This window comes from Tachypleus tridentatus, chromosome 4 (genome assembly GCF_004210375.1).
Source record: "Tachypleus tridentatus isolate NWPU-2018 chromosome 4, ASM421037v1, whole genome shotgun sequence".
NCBI classification, from domain to species: domain Eukaryota; kingdom Metazoa; phylum Arthropoda; class Merostomata; order Xiphosura; family Limulidae; genus Tachypleus; species Tachypleus tridentatus.
The window spans coordinates 107,168,869-107,189,170 of record NC_134828.1 but is presented as its reverse complement, the minus strand read 5'-3'; the positions used below and the strand labels follow the sequence as shown (position 1 = coordinate 107,189,170).

The 20,302-nt window shown below is 31.9% G+C and overlaps 1 protein-coding gene across 12 annotated transcripts in view; it reads right to left on the bottom strand.

Annotated features, from left to right (window-relative positions):
* Positions 1 to 20,302, bottom strand: part of LOC143249855 (PTB domain-containing engulfment adapter protein 1-like) — a 118,964-nt gene that overhangs the window by 23,140 nt on the left and 75,522 nt on the right. For all 12 annotated transcript variants that reach the window (XM_076500414.1, XM_076500408.1, XM_076500410.1 and 9 more), the window contains 2 exons: positions 5,772 to 5,870; positions 4,638 to 4,772 (listed from right to left, as the gene is read on the bottom strand). In XM_076500414.1, the coding sequence (XP_076356529.1) occupies positions 4,638 to 4,772; positions 5,772 to 5,870 (234 nt within the window). The remainder of the gene's footprint in view (positions 1 to 4,637; positions 4,773 to 5,771; positions 5,871 to 20,302) is intronic.

Sequence of the window (20,302 nt, the reverse complement as noted above, 5' to 3'; positions counted from 1 at the left end):
AAAACACATTTTTGTCAAACAAATGCTGAAAAAGAAGTGTCTGGTTTAATCATTGCATTTGGTAATTTGCATTTTAGATGTTTTATATTGATATTCTTTTCAACCTCACTGATGATTTTTCATACCTTTTTGAGGTCTTTATTGTTTATTGTTTTAATCTCAAAACTCCAAATGCTTCATCAATCTTGTCTTCAATTTTGTTTTAATTTTTCTTTAACTAGTTTATCTCTTTCTTTGAACTCCTCTTCTAAATTCCTGTCACATGCTTTCAGTTTTCTGTCCATTTCTTCCTTATCTTCTTTTCAATTCAGAAATTCTATATTTCTGAACCATTAAGAACTATTACCTCATGTGCAATTGTAATTTTCTGAGTATGCCACAAACCTTGAATATAATTCTCCCTAAACATATGTTGCACTAGCTTATATCGTGATCATCATAATGCTGTAGCCCTCCACCAATAGGTAGATGACACAACTTCCATGTGCAATAATCCCATGAGCACTAACGTATGATCATAGACACGTTCTTTTCTTAGCACTACCTATGTTTAGGCATGTTTTTTTCAGTGTTTGTTTTGAGTTTCTTGTCTCTTTAATTCCCTGCTTTTCCCCATTTAGTGCTACATTACTTTTATCATTGTAGCACTTTTGTTCCATCCACCTGTTTCCAACTTTGTTTTCTCAAGCCACCACATTTCTTTTTGATACTTATGACAACAAATGTATTAAAAAACATCCTGAGGCTCAGACATTCCTCTTCAGCCACTTTTCTCCAACTAAGTCAACAGTGTTTCAATAACTCCTATGGAACCTGCCTCACCTGTAGACAATTTTGGCCAGCTTTTCCTCCTCCAATCTTTGCTTCCTGTTCTTCTCTTCCTGGGAAGGAACAGGTGTCTCCTTTTCTGTTTGCTATGCTCATAATTCATGTCATGGCTTTCTTTCTCTTTCATCTATATATCATAATGACTCTTGAGTTGCCTTATTCCATGAGCCTCCTTTTGTCCAAACTTTACATTAATCAATGTGTTTTTGTCCTCATCATCATCATCATGACTCCATTGCAATGGCTAATATTATCACCATTCTATCTTTCTTGAACTCTGACCTCCTGTATTCCTTCTGTATATTTCCTGTTTTTCCTTTTTTGTCTTTTTCTTCCCTGCAACCTGGTCATCTATATCTTACTTTTATTCCTCTGGTATACCTCCACCATCCACCTTCTCATTCTGGCTCTTCTTCACCAACTCAGTAGTTTGTTTTTTTTATCAACATCCATCCTTATTTGTTTGCCCTTTTAACATCTGTTTCTTCCTTTACTATATTTAAATGGACTTGGTTTCTCTATTCTTGGGAACTCCTCAATCTAGATGCTTTCATTTCAGGGGTTTGGTTCCCTTCCTTTTCTCTCTTTACCCTAAGTCTTCTCCCATTTCTCACTCTTCTATTTAGAAACACAACCTGGGGCTGTTGTCTAACAATCTTACTTTTATTCCCTGGTTTACCATCTCATTAGATCACAGCTGCCTTAATTAACTACTCCCTCTCCTGTATCACCATTCTCCCTCCCACAGAATGGGTCATCAAGACTTAGTTTCATGTGCTCTGGTTTTACCTCCCTCTGGTATCCATTCTCCATTATATCCAGAAGCTCTATTGAGGGGAGTTTTCCAATTGATTTTCATTTCTAGCTCATCAATGGTCTTATACATTCTTTGTATTTTTGGCACATTGCATAACACCACGTATATGTATCAATCTTTTGATACACATCCACAATAAAAAAGAAGCAAAGCACATTCAAAAAGGAGGAAGAGAAACACGTACGTGTCCACTTAATATGGGGAACTAAGTATTGCACTGACTATGGTTATTGTCCTTGTAACTTGCTGAGTGGACAGCATCGTCTCACAAGGAATATCTACCCAAAATTCACAGTGAATGTTGAAGTACAGAAAGTATGCATTCATCTGCCCCTGCTCAGTGCCCTACACACTGAGATGGGAGTTTTTTGTAAGACTGATTTGACAGTATATCTATATACTTAACCATTTCTGCAACTATTACAAAAAAATAAATCAACAGGTGTAGTCCTGCTCTCACACCTGCTTTCTTATGCTTGGTGTCTTTAGTTATGTTAATAAACTGTATTATCTTTCAGTGGGGCCCCAATTCCAAATAACTGTGTCTAACACTAGTGGTCTACACACACACACACACACACCAATTCTCTTCCCTATGCAAATTCCTTCCCTTATTCTACTACTGAAACACAGAAGAGCTCTTACTTACAAAAAAGACCAGTTTGAAACATAGGTCTGGAGTGAAGGAAACTTTGCAGAATGGACGTCAACTGCCAGTTGTGGAGACACAAGTGTAGAGGATATACATATTATATCCTCATATTATATCCTATAATATATTGTATATTGCTATATACAATAACAATAGTTATTGTTAAACTAAGCATCCTTAGTTTTTGTAGACTAAAAACTCTCATAAAATTGTAACCAAAATTACATTACAGCAGAATTGCTAACTTAAAACATTGTTTCTTACTCATTCTAGTAGCTTTACCAGAAAGTGGGGAGTCAAGATTTATTTGACCAAGAAAAGTGAATGGAATGTCCACTGCATCATCAGTTACAGCTGGGGTCCAGACTAGCCTTAGGGCTTTGGAAACTCTTGAGTTCTGAATTAAATTGTATATGTTTCCCGAGAGTATTTTCCTAATTTTGAAGCATGTTTACTGATTGAAAACTACACTCTCCTATCCTTCCCTCTTACACTATTGTTTTTATAAAACTGCTAACATAATTAAGCTGTATATTTTTATTACTGCCCCTCAGTAGCTCAGCATGAGGTTTGAGATCTTATAATACTTATATTAATATCTTATAATAACATGGGTTTTGAGACCCATGTTGGGCAAAGTACAGATAGTACAATTTATTGTTTAGCATTGTGCTTTATAATAAGCAAATTAGTTTTTAATAATAAACATTCAAACCATGAATATTTAACTAGTTCTATGTGAGTAATAAATCTGCTTTACCTAGTTGTTTATAACTACAATTATCTTACTATTTTATATTAATGTCTACACATCACTCTGTTCTATAAAGTTCACATTTTTTGGAAAATGATTTCTTAGCAACACAAGAACTTTCTTGAGAGACTGAATAAAAAACCTTGATATCTATAATTATGTAATTAACATGTAAAATCGTATTAAGATCCTATGCTCCCAAAGTACGTTCCCTTGCATCCTTTATGTATAAAAATTAAATATAATGCATCAGTTTTTAACTATTACTGGTAAATCTTCCCTCTACTGAGATATTTTCAGCTAAACTGTTAGTTACCTATATTAAATAAATTAAAGTTTTCTAAAAGCACTAAATTCCAGTATTTAATCTCATTAAAAGTTAAACTACATAGTCTTTAATAACAAGCTATGAAAGTAGTTTTACTCTAAAACGACAAATATGTAAATCAAACTTCTACTATACGGAGTGATCTAAAAGATTAAATACATAACTTCTGGTAAAAACTCAAATTTCACGACAAATGAAAAACTTTTTATTATTAATCATGTTTTTACTTCCTGTGAAAGATGTAGCAGTAAGTTAAAGTTTAACAATTGTATGTCCATACTTTAGCTGATTCACAAAGAAACTACACACTCAAATGTGCCTAGTCAACTTGTATTACACACTCAAATGTGCCTAGTCAACTTGTATTACACACTCAAATGTGCCTAGTCAACTTGTATTACACACTCAAATGTGCCTAGTCAACTTGTATTACACACTCAAATGTGCCAAGTCAACTTGTATTACACACTCAAATGTGCCAAGTCAACTTGTATTACACACTCAAATGTGCCTAGTCAACTTGTATTACACACTCAAATGTGCCAAGTCAACTTGTATTTGTTCACACTCATTATTAAAACTGAAATGAGAACTCTGTCCAGTAGTTAAGACTGTTTCAAACAGCTAATTTGAAAGAGGTCTTAACCTTAAAGATTGTTTCTTAAGTCCATTCATCTTCACCTATAGAGCTGAACAATTTCATAAACCTTTAAGTGTACTCATTATGTTAAGCTAGTATTTACGTAGTCATTAAGAAATGAAATACAAATTAATACTTCTAATTGTAAAACTTTGCAACAAAGTTCATGCAGCATCTTGTTAATTTAATATTTACTGTATTTTCTTGAACTGGTACCAAACTCGTAAAATATACTTAAGGTATAAGAGTTAGGCCCTTATAACTTCAATTAAACTAGTAAAGTTTTAACCCTGAAAGCCACAATGATGACTCAAAAGTGAGGGATAATTTGTATTTTCGAGTTTTTCAAATTTCACAATTTCAAAAATTAAAAAAAGAAAACATCCATCTATTTCTTCATTTTAATGTTTCTCTTTCAAATTTTTTATCTGTAGTTGTTGTCCTGTTTCAACTGAGATGTAAGGCCTTGAGAGCAAAACTTAAATTATTAATAAGCTGTCAAATATCTCTTACATATATTTCCTGAAAGTTTAAATATGTTCAAGCATTAACTTTCATCATCTTCAAAGTGAAAAAACAAACAAATTAAGTTAAAAGATATGCTTCATTGACACTCACTTGAGACTTAGATAAAGTACGTTCAATATTTCTTCGAGGTACAGTGGGCGGAGGTTGGATTGATGGAGGTATGGGCTGGTGCTTTCCTTCAAGACTATTTGTTGTTTTTCCATTGACAATGATCAAACTTGAATTCTTAAAGCAAACAGTATTTATGTATAACTAATATGATCAGTGTTATACCAAGAATTTCAAAAAAGGAACATTTGTTCTTCACATAAATTTCATCCAAAAATTTCAATTAACTTTTAGAAATTCATAATACATTCTACTAAGTCTAGAAAAACATATGAGAAGAAAGAGATCTAATTTTATTTCCCAAAATAATTATCTTCACAAAATCATGTTTCATTTTAAAATACGATTTCAATAACAGTACTATTCTTTCTGATTTTGTTAACTGAAAAGTAACAAGTTAAGAAAAACTTTTCTGGTAATTTTGAGCAACTACAAGAATATTTAACAAATTTAAAAACACAGTAGTCTACAGTTAAAAAGTCTACAGTTAAAACACAGTAGTCTACAGTTAAAACACAGTAGTCTACAGTTAAAAACACAGTAGTCTACAGTTAAAAACACAGTAGTCTACAGTTAAAAACACTGCTTAACAATCTTAATTGTGCACAGTAGTCTACAGTTAAAAACACTGCTTAACAATCTTAATTGTGCAACCAGCCAGAAATATCCACACTATGACTGAAAATATTTTCAAAACATTTTCACACAACTTTAATAGTTTGTGCTGACAGAAAGAAGTATTTAATAAAATGTAAATATATTGTAGACCACTTTCAATGATGCATTTCATTGAATATCAGAGTTCAACAGAATAGTTAGGTGAAAAAACTGATGTTTCGGTTGAAAGGCCATTTATGACAACTTTATGTATCAGATGTAAGTTTTTTAAGTGGAACCAGTTAAACATTATCTATGCTAGAGTATCAAATGTATTAAAACATCATAGTGAATCAAGGTATAACTGAGATAATACTTCATAATATTCTTATAGGTAATCATATGTGTTGCCCCAATTCTGATATATATATATAAAATAAAAAAATGTGTCATAATGTATTATCACATATAGTGCTTTATCTGCTAGTTTATTAATAACAACAAAAACTACTTTATTACCTCTGAATTATTTTTTTGAATTCCATTTTCCTTCTGTTCTGGCTGCAGTTCTTGAAGTTGTCTACAAAGTTTTGCATTCTCTGTTTCAAGCTCTTGAATCTAAACAAATTGTAAAATAAGTTTTGTTACAAGTATATGAAAAACAAAGACTAAAAACATTGGATATTTAAATATATTATGTGTACATCTCAATTCTATAAATATAAAATTTATGTATATGTGTTAAACCTAAAAAAATAACCCATACCAAGATAATCTGATCCAAATTAATATATTTAACAAAATTTCTAAAATATTGTACTAACTTTAAAAAAGAAAAAAAAATCAAATTAATAAAATCTGATGAAATATATACTATCTAATAAAAATGTCATGAAGTTAAAAACATAACTCTGTGTAGAATACAAATCTTACAATGGTACATTTCAAAAAATACATGTATATTAAACACACATGCAAATAAGCACACATACCAAAAAGATCAATAAATATTTATCTACCCAATCATAATCTTCAACACAAAATTCATATTACCTTTAAACAAAATTAAAAACTGAAAACACATGCACCCAACTTTGGGAAAAATTGCATCTTAGTTCAAACCTCTGTTCTCTTTCATTAATAGAGTCATTAAAAAAAAACAACTCATCCACAAAGTAAAATGTAACACACAAGTTGTTGTAGAATCACAACAGTAACATGTAGTAAAGAAATTTGCACAAGTAAAATCACCAGAAAGATATAGTAGTCACTCCACAAAGAAAAATGAGATAAAATGGGGCTGTTTGGTCCTGCACACCCACCCTTGAGAAAAATAAAATTTAAACCCATCCTGTACTTTTCTAGAAGTCATTGATTCCTCTCTTAAACTCCTGTAATGTGTTGTCTTCCACCACTGGTATAGTAGCTCATTTCATTAATCATAACTATCTTCATTGGAACCTAGCCTGTATTTTACCACATCTTGTCCTCTTGCTTTCCTATCTTCATAATATAGCAGATTAAACTTACTGTATTTATCCATGATTTTCTCTTTTATGTCTTTAGCAAGACAGTTAGATTTAAACATTCCTATTAACATTTTCTCTAAAAGAATGTTTTAATTTGTATTAAAAATAATTTATTTTAAAAAGTTTCCCAAATCTGTTCCAGATCTACTTGTATCTTATTGTCTCAGATGATCAATGATAAATCGTATGTCTCATAGCCTCAAAATTGGCTTTCTGTAAATTAAAAACTAAAACATTTATTTTTCAGTGATGTCGAGAAAACCCACTTGTAGAGAAGAATATATATGTAAAAATGGCTCGTTTGGGTTGAAAAATTTTTTTACGTAGAGGAGCGAACAATGTTTCGACCTTCTTCAGTCATCATCAGGTTCACAAAGAAAGAAAGAGGTAACTGACCGGTAGCTGACCAGATGTTTGAAAGGGGTTGTGTAACTGAATGTTTGAATGTAGAGGGTGGTGTCAGATGTTTGAATATATAATTTTATTTGTTATATTATGTTTAATATAGGTATAAAGGTGTTCCTTTGTATTGGTTTATTTTGGGTTTAAGTTGTTGTATAAGTAAGGCTTATGTTGTTTCAACATGTAACAAAAATATTAAAAGTAATTATACAATGATCACTCTGCTATGAATATTGCCTCACTTTATCTCTCACAATCATATCCTCATCACTGGTTAACAACAAACCTGAAAATGGCTTCTTCCCTATTTGGCTCTTTCACAATTTGGTAGAAAAAAACACCCTGAATTTCTTCAATAAATCTCACTATTTTACACATTATAGTATAATCAATGTGTTTAAAATTAAAACTCTCCCATAATTATTGAATCAATGTTCTCAACAGAAGAAACCCTAATCTCATTACATAATTACTGTTTACATCTTATGTCTGGTCAGTTGGCTCATAATAACTGTCAATTAAAAATGTTTTAACCCTTAAAATTCCTTATTACAATCAGAGCATACAGGTTTTAATTTGTGGCTAAATTTTTGTGTTCAATCCTAACAGGCTACAGTTCAACCCTTATGTAAAAACATCTCTCTTAATAAGTCTATCACTGTTAGATACCTCACAACCTGGAATTTCTAAACAGTTTCAATTATAAAAATTCTCCAAATCTAACCTGTTTTCAGTCATTTTCATTATATTATAGTCTTTGTCAAAGATGTTATTTCCTTCTATATATAAAGCTAAGCAGCTGCAAGTGACAGATTTACTGTTATACATTATTTTAATACATACATTTGTTTTAAAATAGATTTTCTTTATGCATGTGGCATATATTGTTGGATATATATTGGGCAAGTCCCACCTGTTCTGTAAATTTGTAGAAAATTCTAAAAACCAAGAATCAAAAATATGTGGTTTATAAAGATACTAACCTTTCTTGGAACATTGTTGAACATTCAAGAATCTCACATGATTGGTATATAAAAGCAATCCATCATAAGATACCAAGCAACAGTATATATTGTTTGTCAGCTATAGTCACTGTATTATAAGCCTCAGAAGCTATAATTTTGATTGATGAAAAACTACAGAAACATTTATAGGCTTCAAACATTACCAACCATTTAACTTTTGAGAATCAACTATAGACATTAGTATTTCTACAAGGACATTAGATATCTTCCTCAGTAAAAAGTGAGCTTGTAAACTGTATTAGGACAAACAAGAATAGAGTTAGTTAGTATTCCCATCAACTGAAATGTATCTGTATATCAACATAAAAGTAATTTGCACCTCATGAACCTAGACTGTTGATAAAATATTGAGTTCCAGACCAGATGGAAGACTTTGTTTGTAAGTTTATAAATTTTGTTGTGTATAAATAATAATTTGTACTAACTATTATTATAAATTGCATTGTTTTTTTATACATTAAAATATATTTGTGTTAAGAAAGAAAACTGCATGCATCAATCATCTGGTAAGCATCATAACTTTGATATATATAGACATTCAATTATCTTCTAAATTAAAATTAAAATTTCCAGCTAATTAAATTATAATACATAACGTACCTAACATAATAAATTGCAGACTGATACAAAATAAATTATAATATGTAACACACATAAGATACTCACAGAATATGCCCAAAAAACTACAAAGAAATGAATTTTAAATGTTCATGAAAGTAATTAATTGTGTACACTAACACATAATAGAATAAATACATATAGGTTTACATATTAATAAATTCTAGCAGTGAAAATTTAGGGCTTTATCTCGTGTTTCAGAATGTTTTGTATAATTTATTGTGTACAGTAGAGTAGCACTCAAATATTTAAGCAGTTATTTTAGCAGAATGAAATTGTTTAACAAATATAAACATTACATAGCTTTTATAATGTCTTTAATGTTACAATTAATATACAGCTTAGTCTAACAAACACGTACAGTGCAATTACTAACAGCAAAACACATTATATGCACCTTTTAAGCTTCAGTGCAAGTCTGAAAATTTAGGAGTGAAAGCAAAGATTAATATAATATATCAAACATCTGCATAACCACTGCCATTGAAGCCTTTTACCCAATACCAGGACTCATCAGGCCAACTGGGATAATAACTGACATAGTAGTAATCTTGGTTCTATTTATACCATCAATATTTATGAACTGGTGTGAACCAGATAAAATAAGTGATTTGTAATTATTCTCAGTTTTATTTAAACTATCTATAAGTCAGATTTTAGGGTAATATTGATATCTTATTACTAATTATCCTTGAGATTGTTGCAGTTGAATGTAATTCCAAAATAAAACTGCATGTTAAAAAAAACAACTTCACATTTCTAAATAAATTAGTAAACAACATGCATCAGACTTAACAAGTAAATTCACGAACTTGTAAGGTATTTCAAGTTTATAATACGGTCAAAAATAATGTAATTTAATGAGTACACTGAACGGGATAGCAAGTGCCTGCTGCAGAAACACTAAGCTTACCATTATGAATACTCTGCCTAAATAGTGCTATCAAAGAGTAATGTAATGTGATTTTATTCTAATGATGCAAGCCAAAAATGATTAAATATTTAATTATAGCTTAATTTTTTCTCAAAAGAGAACTGACTAAATTGATATAGTTCATGTACTTATACACGAACTGTATTTAAATTTCTATTCTGGTCATGTAAGATCCAAGCAAATGTTTAAAACATCTCTCACCTCCAGTAGGGAAATATTCATACTGATTTATCAGTCTGGATCTACTTCCAGGTTAATTTTTTATTAAGGAATAAAAAATGTTAATTAAACACATTATTTTATCAGAATATGACTAATTACTCAAAATAAAATTTACCAAAACTGTATTTTCAGTAATACTCATTTCTTCTCACACTTTACCTTCCTCCAGATGGAAGTTGTTTTTTTCTGCCCTTCTTAGCATTGGTATAAATTACACTCTGCTTACTTAGCTTTTATACACACTATACTGTCCATAGGTAGTTAAGTCTTGAGATTTTCTCTACCTACATCAATGCACCCACTGTTCCAGATCTGCATATGAGCTCCCATTACTACTTTATATTTGCTTTTCAAGAAGATCCAAATTAGCAGACCTAAAACTGACCATTTCAATGAGAGAAAACAACAAAAATGTGAGGGATGGTAAGTATTATTGGAAATACATTTTCCATACAGGAAAATATTAACTTCCTAAACATACCTCCTCTCATACTTTAGCTAGAGCCCCACATTCACAAGATGTAGGAGCCAGTGAGGGTAAGATTCACACAGAAAGCATCTACATAGAAAAAAGGTGTGTAAAAATGAGATATATAATAGCACACTAGTGAGGTCTACACTACTTCTGAAACAGATATGCTTTTCTAATTCCTGGGCTGTAAAGACCAACCAGCTACAGAGAAAAAAAAACCAACATCATTACAAAATTACAAATCCATACAGGCTCCAACCAGGCAGACAAGGTTCTATGTCTTGTTATTGACATTGGTGGTCTTACCCATCAGTCAAACTGGGCAGATGCCCAGGGCTCCCAGTGCTATGCTTTTTAACTGACTTCTGAGTTTTCATAATATTATAGGGTCCCATTAATTAAATTCTGCCCAAGGCTCCAGAATGGCTAAGACTGCTCCTAGTTATTGGAAATACAGATCCAAGAGAAAACAGTTAGGATAGATGGAGCACTTTGTATTTGACCTTGCTTACTCAAGTGGTATTACTGGAGATGTAGGAATCCATCCAGTACAAATCCAAGAAAGGCAAGAGGTCAGTATCAAAAGAGAAGGGTAGAGATAGGCCACCTCCATCTAAGACTCCATAGAATCTGAAATACCTGCAAAAATCAAATGTCTTTAAAAAAAAAAAAAAGAGCTTTTGTGAGATTTCTCAGAGCTAAAGAAGAAAGCCAAACACCCTCAAGCAAGTCATTGCTCTCCACTAGATCCCAGTAACAAACCAACCAAGTGAACAAGGATAGAGCAGAAACTGATAACATTAACAAAGCAGAAGTATATGATGAACTAAAATCCTCTGAAAATAGAGCAGAAGACCTGTGATAGGCCTTAGACAACAGCTTCAAAGAAGATAAGAAAATACAAAACTGTTGTAGGAAGAGATAAATCCAGGAAAACTGCATTAAGTAAAGATGAATAATGGCATCAAGCCTATAACATCAAATAGGAGGAACAGGATCCAATCTATAAGAATCTAAATATAAGTCCTCCAAGCAATACAAAGCTAAGGCATGCTGATCCAATAAATGAGGAGGGCAAGGCATGGTATCACCTTCTCTTAATTGATAAGCAGATTCCCAAGCATGCACAGCAGTGTCTGGTGAAGATGGAAGATTAGGTCATCAACCAAATGATTTCTCCTCAATAAAAAACGAGAAGAGTTGGAAGCCACAGAATAAATGTTCAATACGTTACAAACTTGATATACTAGTTGCAAAGACGGTGCAGGAGGGGTTGTCTATCTGAGGCTCGTGAATAGCTGTTTAAGCAAAGAAATTAGCCAGAAAAATGAAACCCAAGTTCTCACCAGTCTGCCCCTGATCCTTCGCAAGCTCAGCCTCTGAATCAGCAGGAGAAGAAACATCAGACTTCATGTAAGATGCCATCTCTCTGCATATAAGTGAATGAATGTCCTCTGCAAAAAGAGGGCCTCTTTCTAACTCCAAGCCAATGCTACACTACAAAGGTGGCAAAGTTGAAGCACTAGGAGAATAGCTGTTTAAGCAAAGAAATTAGCCAGAAAAATGAAACCCAAGTTCTCACCAGTCTGCCCCTGATCCTTCATAAGCTCAGCCTCTGAATCAGCAGGAGAAGAAACATCAGACTTCATGTAAGATGCCATCTCTCTGCATATAAGTGAATGAATGTCCTCTGCAAAAAGAGGGCCTCTTTCTAACTCCAAGCCAATGCTACACTACAAAGGTGGCAAAGTTGAAGCACTAGGAGACTTGGTTTCAGAGATGTGAATAGGAGAATTAATATCTGAACTGTTTCAGATGCTTCTCTTTTTATTTCCTATGGAAAATAAACAAAATAGACAAACCCAAAACATAATAACACGGGTCAAAAAAATTATTCAAAGTGCAGGTGTAACTAAAGTTACACAATATCCAGGAGAAACCTACAGCAAGCACTAAAAACTGTCATTGTAAAATTCTGCTGTTGAGAAAAGTGAATATAAAGTGATAATGAGGAGCTTACATACAGATCTGGGATACGGGTGCACTGACATAGGTGGAGAGAATCATAAGATTTAATTTGCCATAGGATATAAAAGCAGGAGCAAGCAAGGTAAGATTCATATATATGCTTCTACATGTAGAGAACAATGTGAGGTATGTATGTTTCAGAACCTTCTTTAATAATATAATCTTTTTTTTTTTAATTATTGTTCAGCCTCAGAGATATTACTAATGCTTTATGAGCACAATCAAAGACTTAAAGTATGGTTTCTGATTATGAAACCAAAATTCATAAGATAGAAAGATTAAGTAAAGTTAATCCTAGAATGCCAGCACAGAATCACTATGACCCCATAACACCTGGTGTTGATGGTTTAAATTCAATGCTGACATTCTAGGGTTAATGTCTGTACCAATAACTAAACTACATATAGACTTGTCACAATTTTGAACCCACAGATCACTAAGTCTGTACCAATAGTTAGATTACATATAAACCTCTCACAATTTTGAACCCACAGATCACTAAGTCTGTACCGATAACTAGACTACATATAGACTTCTCACAATTTTGAACCCACAGATCACTAACTGCTATAATTGATAATACTTCTCATATTGTAGTTTCACAACTTAATAATGCCAGGTCTAATTTTGACAGACACTTGCATGCATCAGGCCTGGTTACCTCTTAAAAGTTCAGTTCCTCTCCCCTATGTGGGAATGAAAGAGACTTAATGTGATTACTTAAATAACAGTGAATAAAACTGGAGATCAACACTGGAAAATAAAGGTCTTCTGTTTTGTAGAACTGGAGATGTTTTTGAAATATATTACTGTTTGTTTTTTTTTACCCTAGAGGTAAAATTCAAATTATTACATTTGTGTCCAAAGAAATACTGGGTGGTTTTTAAAAACCATAGATAGTTACAGGAAACAAAGCAATTCTCTGAATAAATTATCCAAATGTTCTGAAAATAACAACTATGAGCTAATAGTCTTTAAAATATTATAATTTAAAGATTACTATTGGAAATAGGAAAATTAGTATAACTGTTGTCATGCCTGTATGAACTAAAATGACATTTAGGTAATGCCTGCAGCTTTAATATAAGCATTTTTTTTCTACTGATATGATTCATGTAAATCTGCTGTTTTTCTTCTAGGTGCAAGATATAAATACTAATTCTGATTTGCATAACATGTGATTTCAAAGTAACTCATCCTAAAAATATCTTAGAGTAAATGCATATAATTGTTTAGTTAAATGTATAATTTGTAGGCTCTAACTTAAAAAAACATTTCCTCAAAACCATTAAAAATAAGCAAAATGCCAGAGTGATAGTACAATCTCTGAATGTTGATAAAAGACAGCTCATATCTGATGATAATGAAAAAACTGGGTAATTAAATCCTACTGTTTCTTCAGTTTTTACTTATGAAAGTTCAAGAATAATATTCCTTATTGTTAATCGTTGATAGATAGAAACAAGATTATTACATTAATTTTCAAATTATTAGAAAACCTGGAAACTTAAGGAATGGATGAGACTTCTGGAAAACTTGGAGACTTAAAGAATGGATAAGACTTCTGACAAACTTGGAAAATTAAAGAATGGATAAGACTTCTGGAAAACTTCAAAACTTGAAGAATGGATAAGACTTCTAAAAAACTTGGAAACTTAAAAAATAGATAAGACTTCTAAAAAACTTGGAAACTTAAAGAATAGATAAGACTTCTGGAAAACTTGGAAACTTAAAGAATGGATAAGACTTCTGGAAAACTTGGAAACTTAAAGAATGGATAAGACTTCTGGAAAACTTGGAAACTTAAAGAATGGATAAGACTTCTGGAAAACTTGGAAACTTAAAGAATGGATAAGACTTCTGGAAAACTTGGAACCTCAGAGAATGGATAAGACTTCTGGAAAACTTGGAACCTTAGAGAATGGATAAGACTTCTGGAAAACTTGGAAACTTAGAGAATGGATAAGACTTCTGGAAAACTTGGAAACTTAGAGAATGGATAAGACTTCTGGAAAACTTGGAAATTTAGAGAATGGATAAAACTTCTGGAAAACTTGGAAACTTAAAGAATGGATAAGACTTCTGGAAAACTTGGAAATTTAGAGAATGGATAAAACTTCTGGAAAACTTGGAAACTTAAAGAATGATAAGACTTCTGAAAAACCTGGAAACTTAAAGAATGGATAAGACTTCTGGAAAACTTGGAAACTTAAAGAATGGATAAAACTTCTGGAAAACTTGGAAACTTAAAGAATGGATGAGACTTCTGGAAAACTTGGAAACTTAAAGAATGGATGAGACTTCTGGAAAACTTGGAAACTTAAAGAATGGATGAGACTTCTGGAAAACTTGGAAACTTAAAGAATGGATAAGACTTCTGGAAAACTTGGAAACTTAAAGAATAGATGAGACTTCTGAAAAACTTGGAAACTTAAAGAATGGATGAGACTTCTGGAAAACTTGGAAACTTAAAGAATAAATAAGACTTCTGAAAAACTTGGAAACTTAAAGAATGGATGAGACTTCTGGAAAATTTGGAAACTTAAATAATGGATAAGACTTCTGGAAAACTTGGAAACTAAGAGAATGGATAAGACTTCTGGAAAACTTGGAAACTTAAAGAATGGATAAGACTTCTGGAAAACTTGGAAACTTAAACAATGGATAAGACTTCTGGAAAACTTGGAAACTTAAAGAATGGATAAGACTTCTAGAAAACCTGGAAACTTAAAGAATGGATAAGACTTCTGGAAAACTTGGAAACGTAGAGAATGGATAAGACTTCTGGAAAACTTGGAAACTTAGAGAATGGATAAGACTTCTGGAAAACTTGGAAACTAAAAGAATGGACAAGACTTCTGGAAAACTTGGAAACTTAAAGAATAGATAAGACTTCTGGAAAACTTGGAAACTTAGAGAATGGATAAGACTTCTGGAAAACTTGGAAACTAAAAGAATGGACAAGACTTCTGGAAAACTTGGAAACTTAAAGAATAGATAAGACTTCTGGAAAACTTGGAAACTTAAAGAATAGATAAGACTTCTGGAAAACTTGGAAACTTAAAGAATGGATAAGACTTCTGGAAAACTTGGAAACTTAAAGAATGGATAAGACTTCTGGAAAACTTGGAAACTTAAAGAATAGATGAGACTTCTGGAAAACTTGGAAACTTAAAGAATGGATGAGACTTCTGGAAAACTTGGAAACTTAGAGAATAAATATGACTTCTGAAAAACTTGGAAACTTAAAGAATGGATAAGACTTCTGGAAAATTTGGAAACTTAAATAATGGATAAGACTTCTGGAAAACTTGGAAACTAAGAGAATGGATAAGACTTCTGGAAAACTTGGAAACTTAAAGAATGGATGAGACTTCTGGAAAACTTGGAAACTTAAAGAATGGATAAGACTTCTGGAAAACTTGGAAACTTAAAGAATGGATAAGACTTCTGGAAAACTTGGAAACTTAAATAATGGATAAGACTTCTGGAAAACTTGGAAACTTAAAGAATGGATAAGACTTCTAGAAAACCTGGAAACTCAAAGAATGGATAAGACTTCTGGAAAACTTGGAAATGTAGAGAATGGATAAGACTTCTGGAAAACTTGGAAACTTAAAGAATGGATAAGACTTCTAGAAAACTTGGAAACTTAAAGAATAGATAAGACTTCTGGAAAACTTGGAAACTTAAAGAATAGATAAGACTTCTGGAAAACTTGGAAACTTAAAGAATAGATAAGACTTCTGGAAAACTTGGAAACTTAAAAAATAGATAAGACTTCTGGAAAACTTGGAAACTTAAAGAATGATAAGACTTCTGGAAAACTTGGAAACTTAAAGAATGGATAAGACTTCTGGAAAACTTGGAAACTTAAAGAATGGATAAGACTTCTGGAAAACTTGGAAACTTAAAGAATAGATAACACTTCTGGAAAACATGGAAACTTAAAGAATGGATAATACTTCTGGAAAACTTGGAAACTTAGAGAATGGATAAGACTTCTGGAAAACTTGGAAACTTAGAGAATGATAAGACTTCTAGAAAAGCTGGAAACTTAGAGAATGGATAAGACTTCTGGAAAACTTGGAAACTTAAAGAATGGATAAGACTACTGGAAAACTTGGAAACTTAAAGAATGGATAAGACTTCTGGAAAACTTGGAAACTTAAAGAATGGATAAGACTTCTGGAAAACTTGGAAACCTAAAGAATAGATGAGACTTCTGAAAAACTTGGAAACTTAAAGAATGGATGAGACTTCTGGAAAACTTGGAAACTTAAAGAATGGATAAGACTTCTGGAAAACTTGGAAACTTAAAGAATAGATGAGACTTCTGAAAAACTTGGAAACTTAAAGAATGGATGAGACTTCTGGAAAACTTGGAAACTTAAAGAATAAATAAGACTTCTGAAAAACTTGGAAACTTAAAGAATGGATGAGACTTCTGGAAAACTTGGAAACTTAAAGAATAGATAAGACTTCTGGAAAACTTGGAAACTTAAAGAATAGATAAGACTTCTGGAAAACTTGGAAACTTAAAGAATGGATGAGACTTCTGGAAAACTTGAAAACTTAAAGAATGGATGAGACTTCTGGAAAACTTGGAAACTTAAAGAATGGATGAGACTTCTGGAAAACTTGGAAACTTAAAGAATGGATAAGACTTCTAAAAAACTTGGAAACTTAAAAAATAGATAAGACTTCTAAAAAACTTGGAAACTTAAAGAATAGATAAGACTTCTGGAAAACTTGGAAACTTAAAGAATGGATAAGACTTCTGGAAAACTTGGAAACGTAGAGAATGGATAAGACTTCTGGAAAACTTGGAAACTTAAAGAATGATAAGACTTCTGGAAAACTTGGAAACTTAAAGAATGGATAAGACTTCTGGAAAACTTGGAAACTTAAAGAATGGATAAGACTTCTAGAAAACCTGGAAACTTAAAGAATGGATAAGACTTCTGGAAAACTTGGAAACGTAGAGAATGGATAAGACTTCTGTAAAACTTGGAAACTTAGAGAATGGATAAGACTTCTGGAAAACTTGGAAACTTAGAGAATGATAAGACTTCTCGAAAACCTGGAAACTTAGAGAATGGATAAGACTTCTGGAAAACTTGGAAACTTAAAGAATAGATAAGACTTCTGGAAAACTTGGGAACTTAAAGAATGGATAAGACTACTGGAAAACTTGGAAACTTAAAGAATGGATAAGACTTCTGGAAAACTTGGAAACTTAACACTCCTACGAAAAGTGGGGCCTAATAGGCCCCAGAGCAACTTGAAAGGTTATTAATATTAGGCTAATAATTTTGTATTTATATAAAATTGCCATTTAAATCCATTAATGAATGGATTGATGAGATTCCCACTGTCCCTATCTACTATCTAGCGAATCCACAGCCAGAGGAATGGGCTTGGAGAAATTAGGACTAGAAACGTCTTTTCGTAGGAGTGTTAAAGAATGGATAAGAATTCTGGAAAACTTGGAAACGTAGAGAATGGATAAGACTTCTGGAAAACTTGGAAACGTAGAGAATGGATAAGACTTCTGGAAAACTTGGAAACTTAGAGAATGGATAAGACTTCTGGAAAACTTGGAAACGTAGAGAATGGATAAGACTTCTGGAAAACTTGGAAACTTAGAGAATGGATGAGACTTCTGGAAAACTTGGAAACTTAGAGAATGGATCAGACTTCTGGAAAACTTGGAAACTTAAAGAATGGATAAGACTTCTGGAAAACGTGGAAACTTAAAGAATGGATAAGACTTCTGAATGAGATAATATTTCCTCCATTGGTTCTACTTTCTGTAAGATCTTGAGTAATGGCCAGGTACCAGAAGATTGGAAATTGGCTAGTTACTCGTCTTTTCATGTGAGATGGTAAAAATTATCCCATTAATTTCAAGCCTAGCAGTTTTACATCAGTCTGATAAAAGATGTTTCACAGAGTAATTTAACAAAGTTTAAAATTTTGTTGAGTGGTCAACGTAGTTTCACTAGGACAAAATCTTGCCTTAGTAATCCTTTGATAATTCTTTGATGAAATTACTGCTGATGCAGATGAGGGTACAAATAAGAATTTGGTGTATTTTGATTTAGAAATAGCATTTGATAGTGTTACAAACAAAATGGCTGTTAAAACAATGATCTCTCCTAGTACATGGAATAAGTTGACTTACTGAACAGAAATGTAGTTGGATGGAAAAAAAGAGAGGATATTAGCTCTTTTTGATTTACAACAATTATATAGATAAAGAAATAACCAATAAGTTACTTAAATTTGTTAATGATATTAAAGCTTTCATGTTGTGGCTGTGAATAGGATGTTGCTGCCTTACAAAATGATTTAGATTATTTGAAAAGTTGGGCAAGTGTATGATAATTCATGTGGGTTATCATAATTGAACATGTCCCTCACAAGCCAGTAGGGGGCATTTTTAATGTCATACAATTACTATATACGATGTAATGTCATACTATTACTATATACAATGTAATATCATACTATTACTGTATACGATGTAATATCATACTATTACTATATACGATGTAATTTCATACTATTACTATATACGATGTAATGTCATACTATTACTATATACGATGTAATATCATACTATTACTATATACAATGTAATATCATACTATTAGTAAATGCAATGTAATGTCATACCATTACTATAATAGTATTACAAAATGATTAAATTTTGATAAATTAAATGATAAAAACATCCTATCCAGTTTTACTCAATTTGAACTGAAATTTTGTGGACATGTTCATGGCTGCAAAAAGTGATCTTAAATGGTAAGATGACTGAAACCTGTCAGTGCATCATCACAAGCTTGAAAACCAAGCATATCAAACTCAAAAGTTTCCAAATGACACACAAAGGTATTCAAGAACCAGTTAAAACCACCTTGGTAGAAATATTGCAGCAAGCCAAGTAAAATATTATACCTGTAGCTCTTTCAAAGTGTTGTTGTCTGCTCATCCTACTGCAGACTATTGTGATGCTTCAACCCTTTTTACAGAATTGCAGATAAAATAGTTTGTATTTCAATTGAAAAACTAAAATAACAAGGTGACAGTAGAAGTATAAAAGTTGGCCAGTTTCTTAATTAATAATGCTAAGAATGTATCCTTTTTAAAAAATACTGAATTTACTCCCACCATGTAGACCTTAGTACCAGCTGGTATGGAAACTTGAGGATGCTGTATTTCACTTAACAATTTATCAATTGAAAATGAAAACTTGTCTTCAACTTGTCTCAAAAAGATACTTCCAAATCAACTTTCTTTCAAGTTTTTCTGGATTGAACTTTTAATATTCAACAAATTGTAGTTTAAAGACATGCCTGGAGGATGTGTTAAATCATAAATATAAATTAGATGGAAACAACCTCAACAGTTTTATGGAAGAAAAGGATCTTGGTGTCCTTATTAATCAGTCTCTTAATCCATCCAAGCAGTATATTGGTAGAAGTAGCAGGGCAACTAGGATTTTAGATTGTATCTACAGAAATACTGAATACAAATCTAAAGTGGGTATAATTTTATTTGTATAAATTACTGGCTAGGCCACATTTGAAGTTGTGTGTTCAGTCTTGGATGGCTTACCTTAGGAAGAACATTGAATTGTTGGTAAATATTCAGAGGATGATACTTAGAATGTGAACATTGTCACAAGAGAAAAGGTTAAAATTTCTAAAATTGTTTTACTTGAATTGGGGGGGATCTTACTGAGAAGTTTAAGATTGTTAAGGAAATTGAATGTTGGTGTATCCTGTTTTTCTTTTCTTTTTTTTACTTAA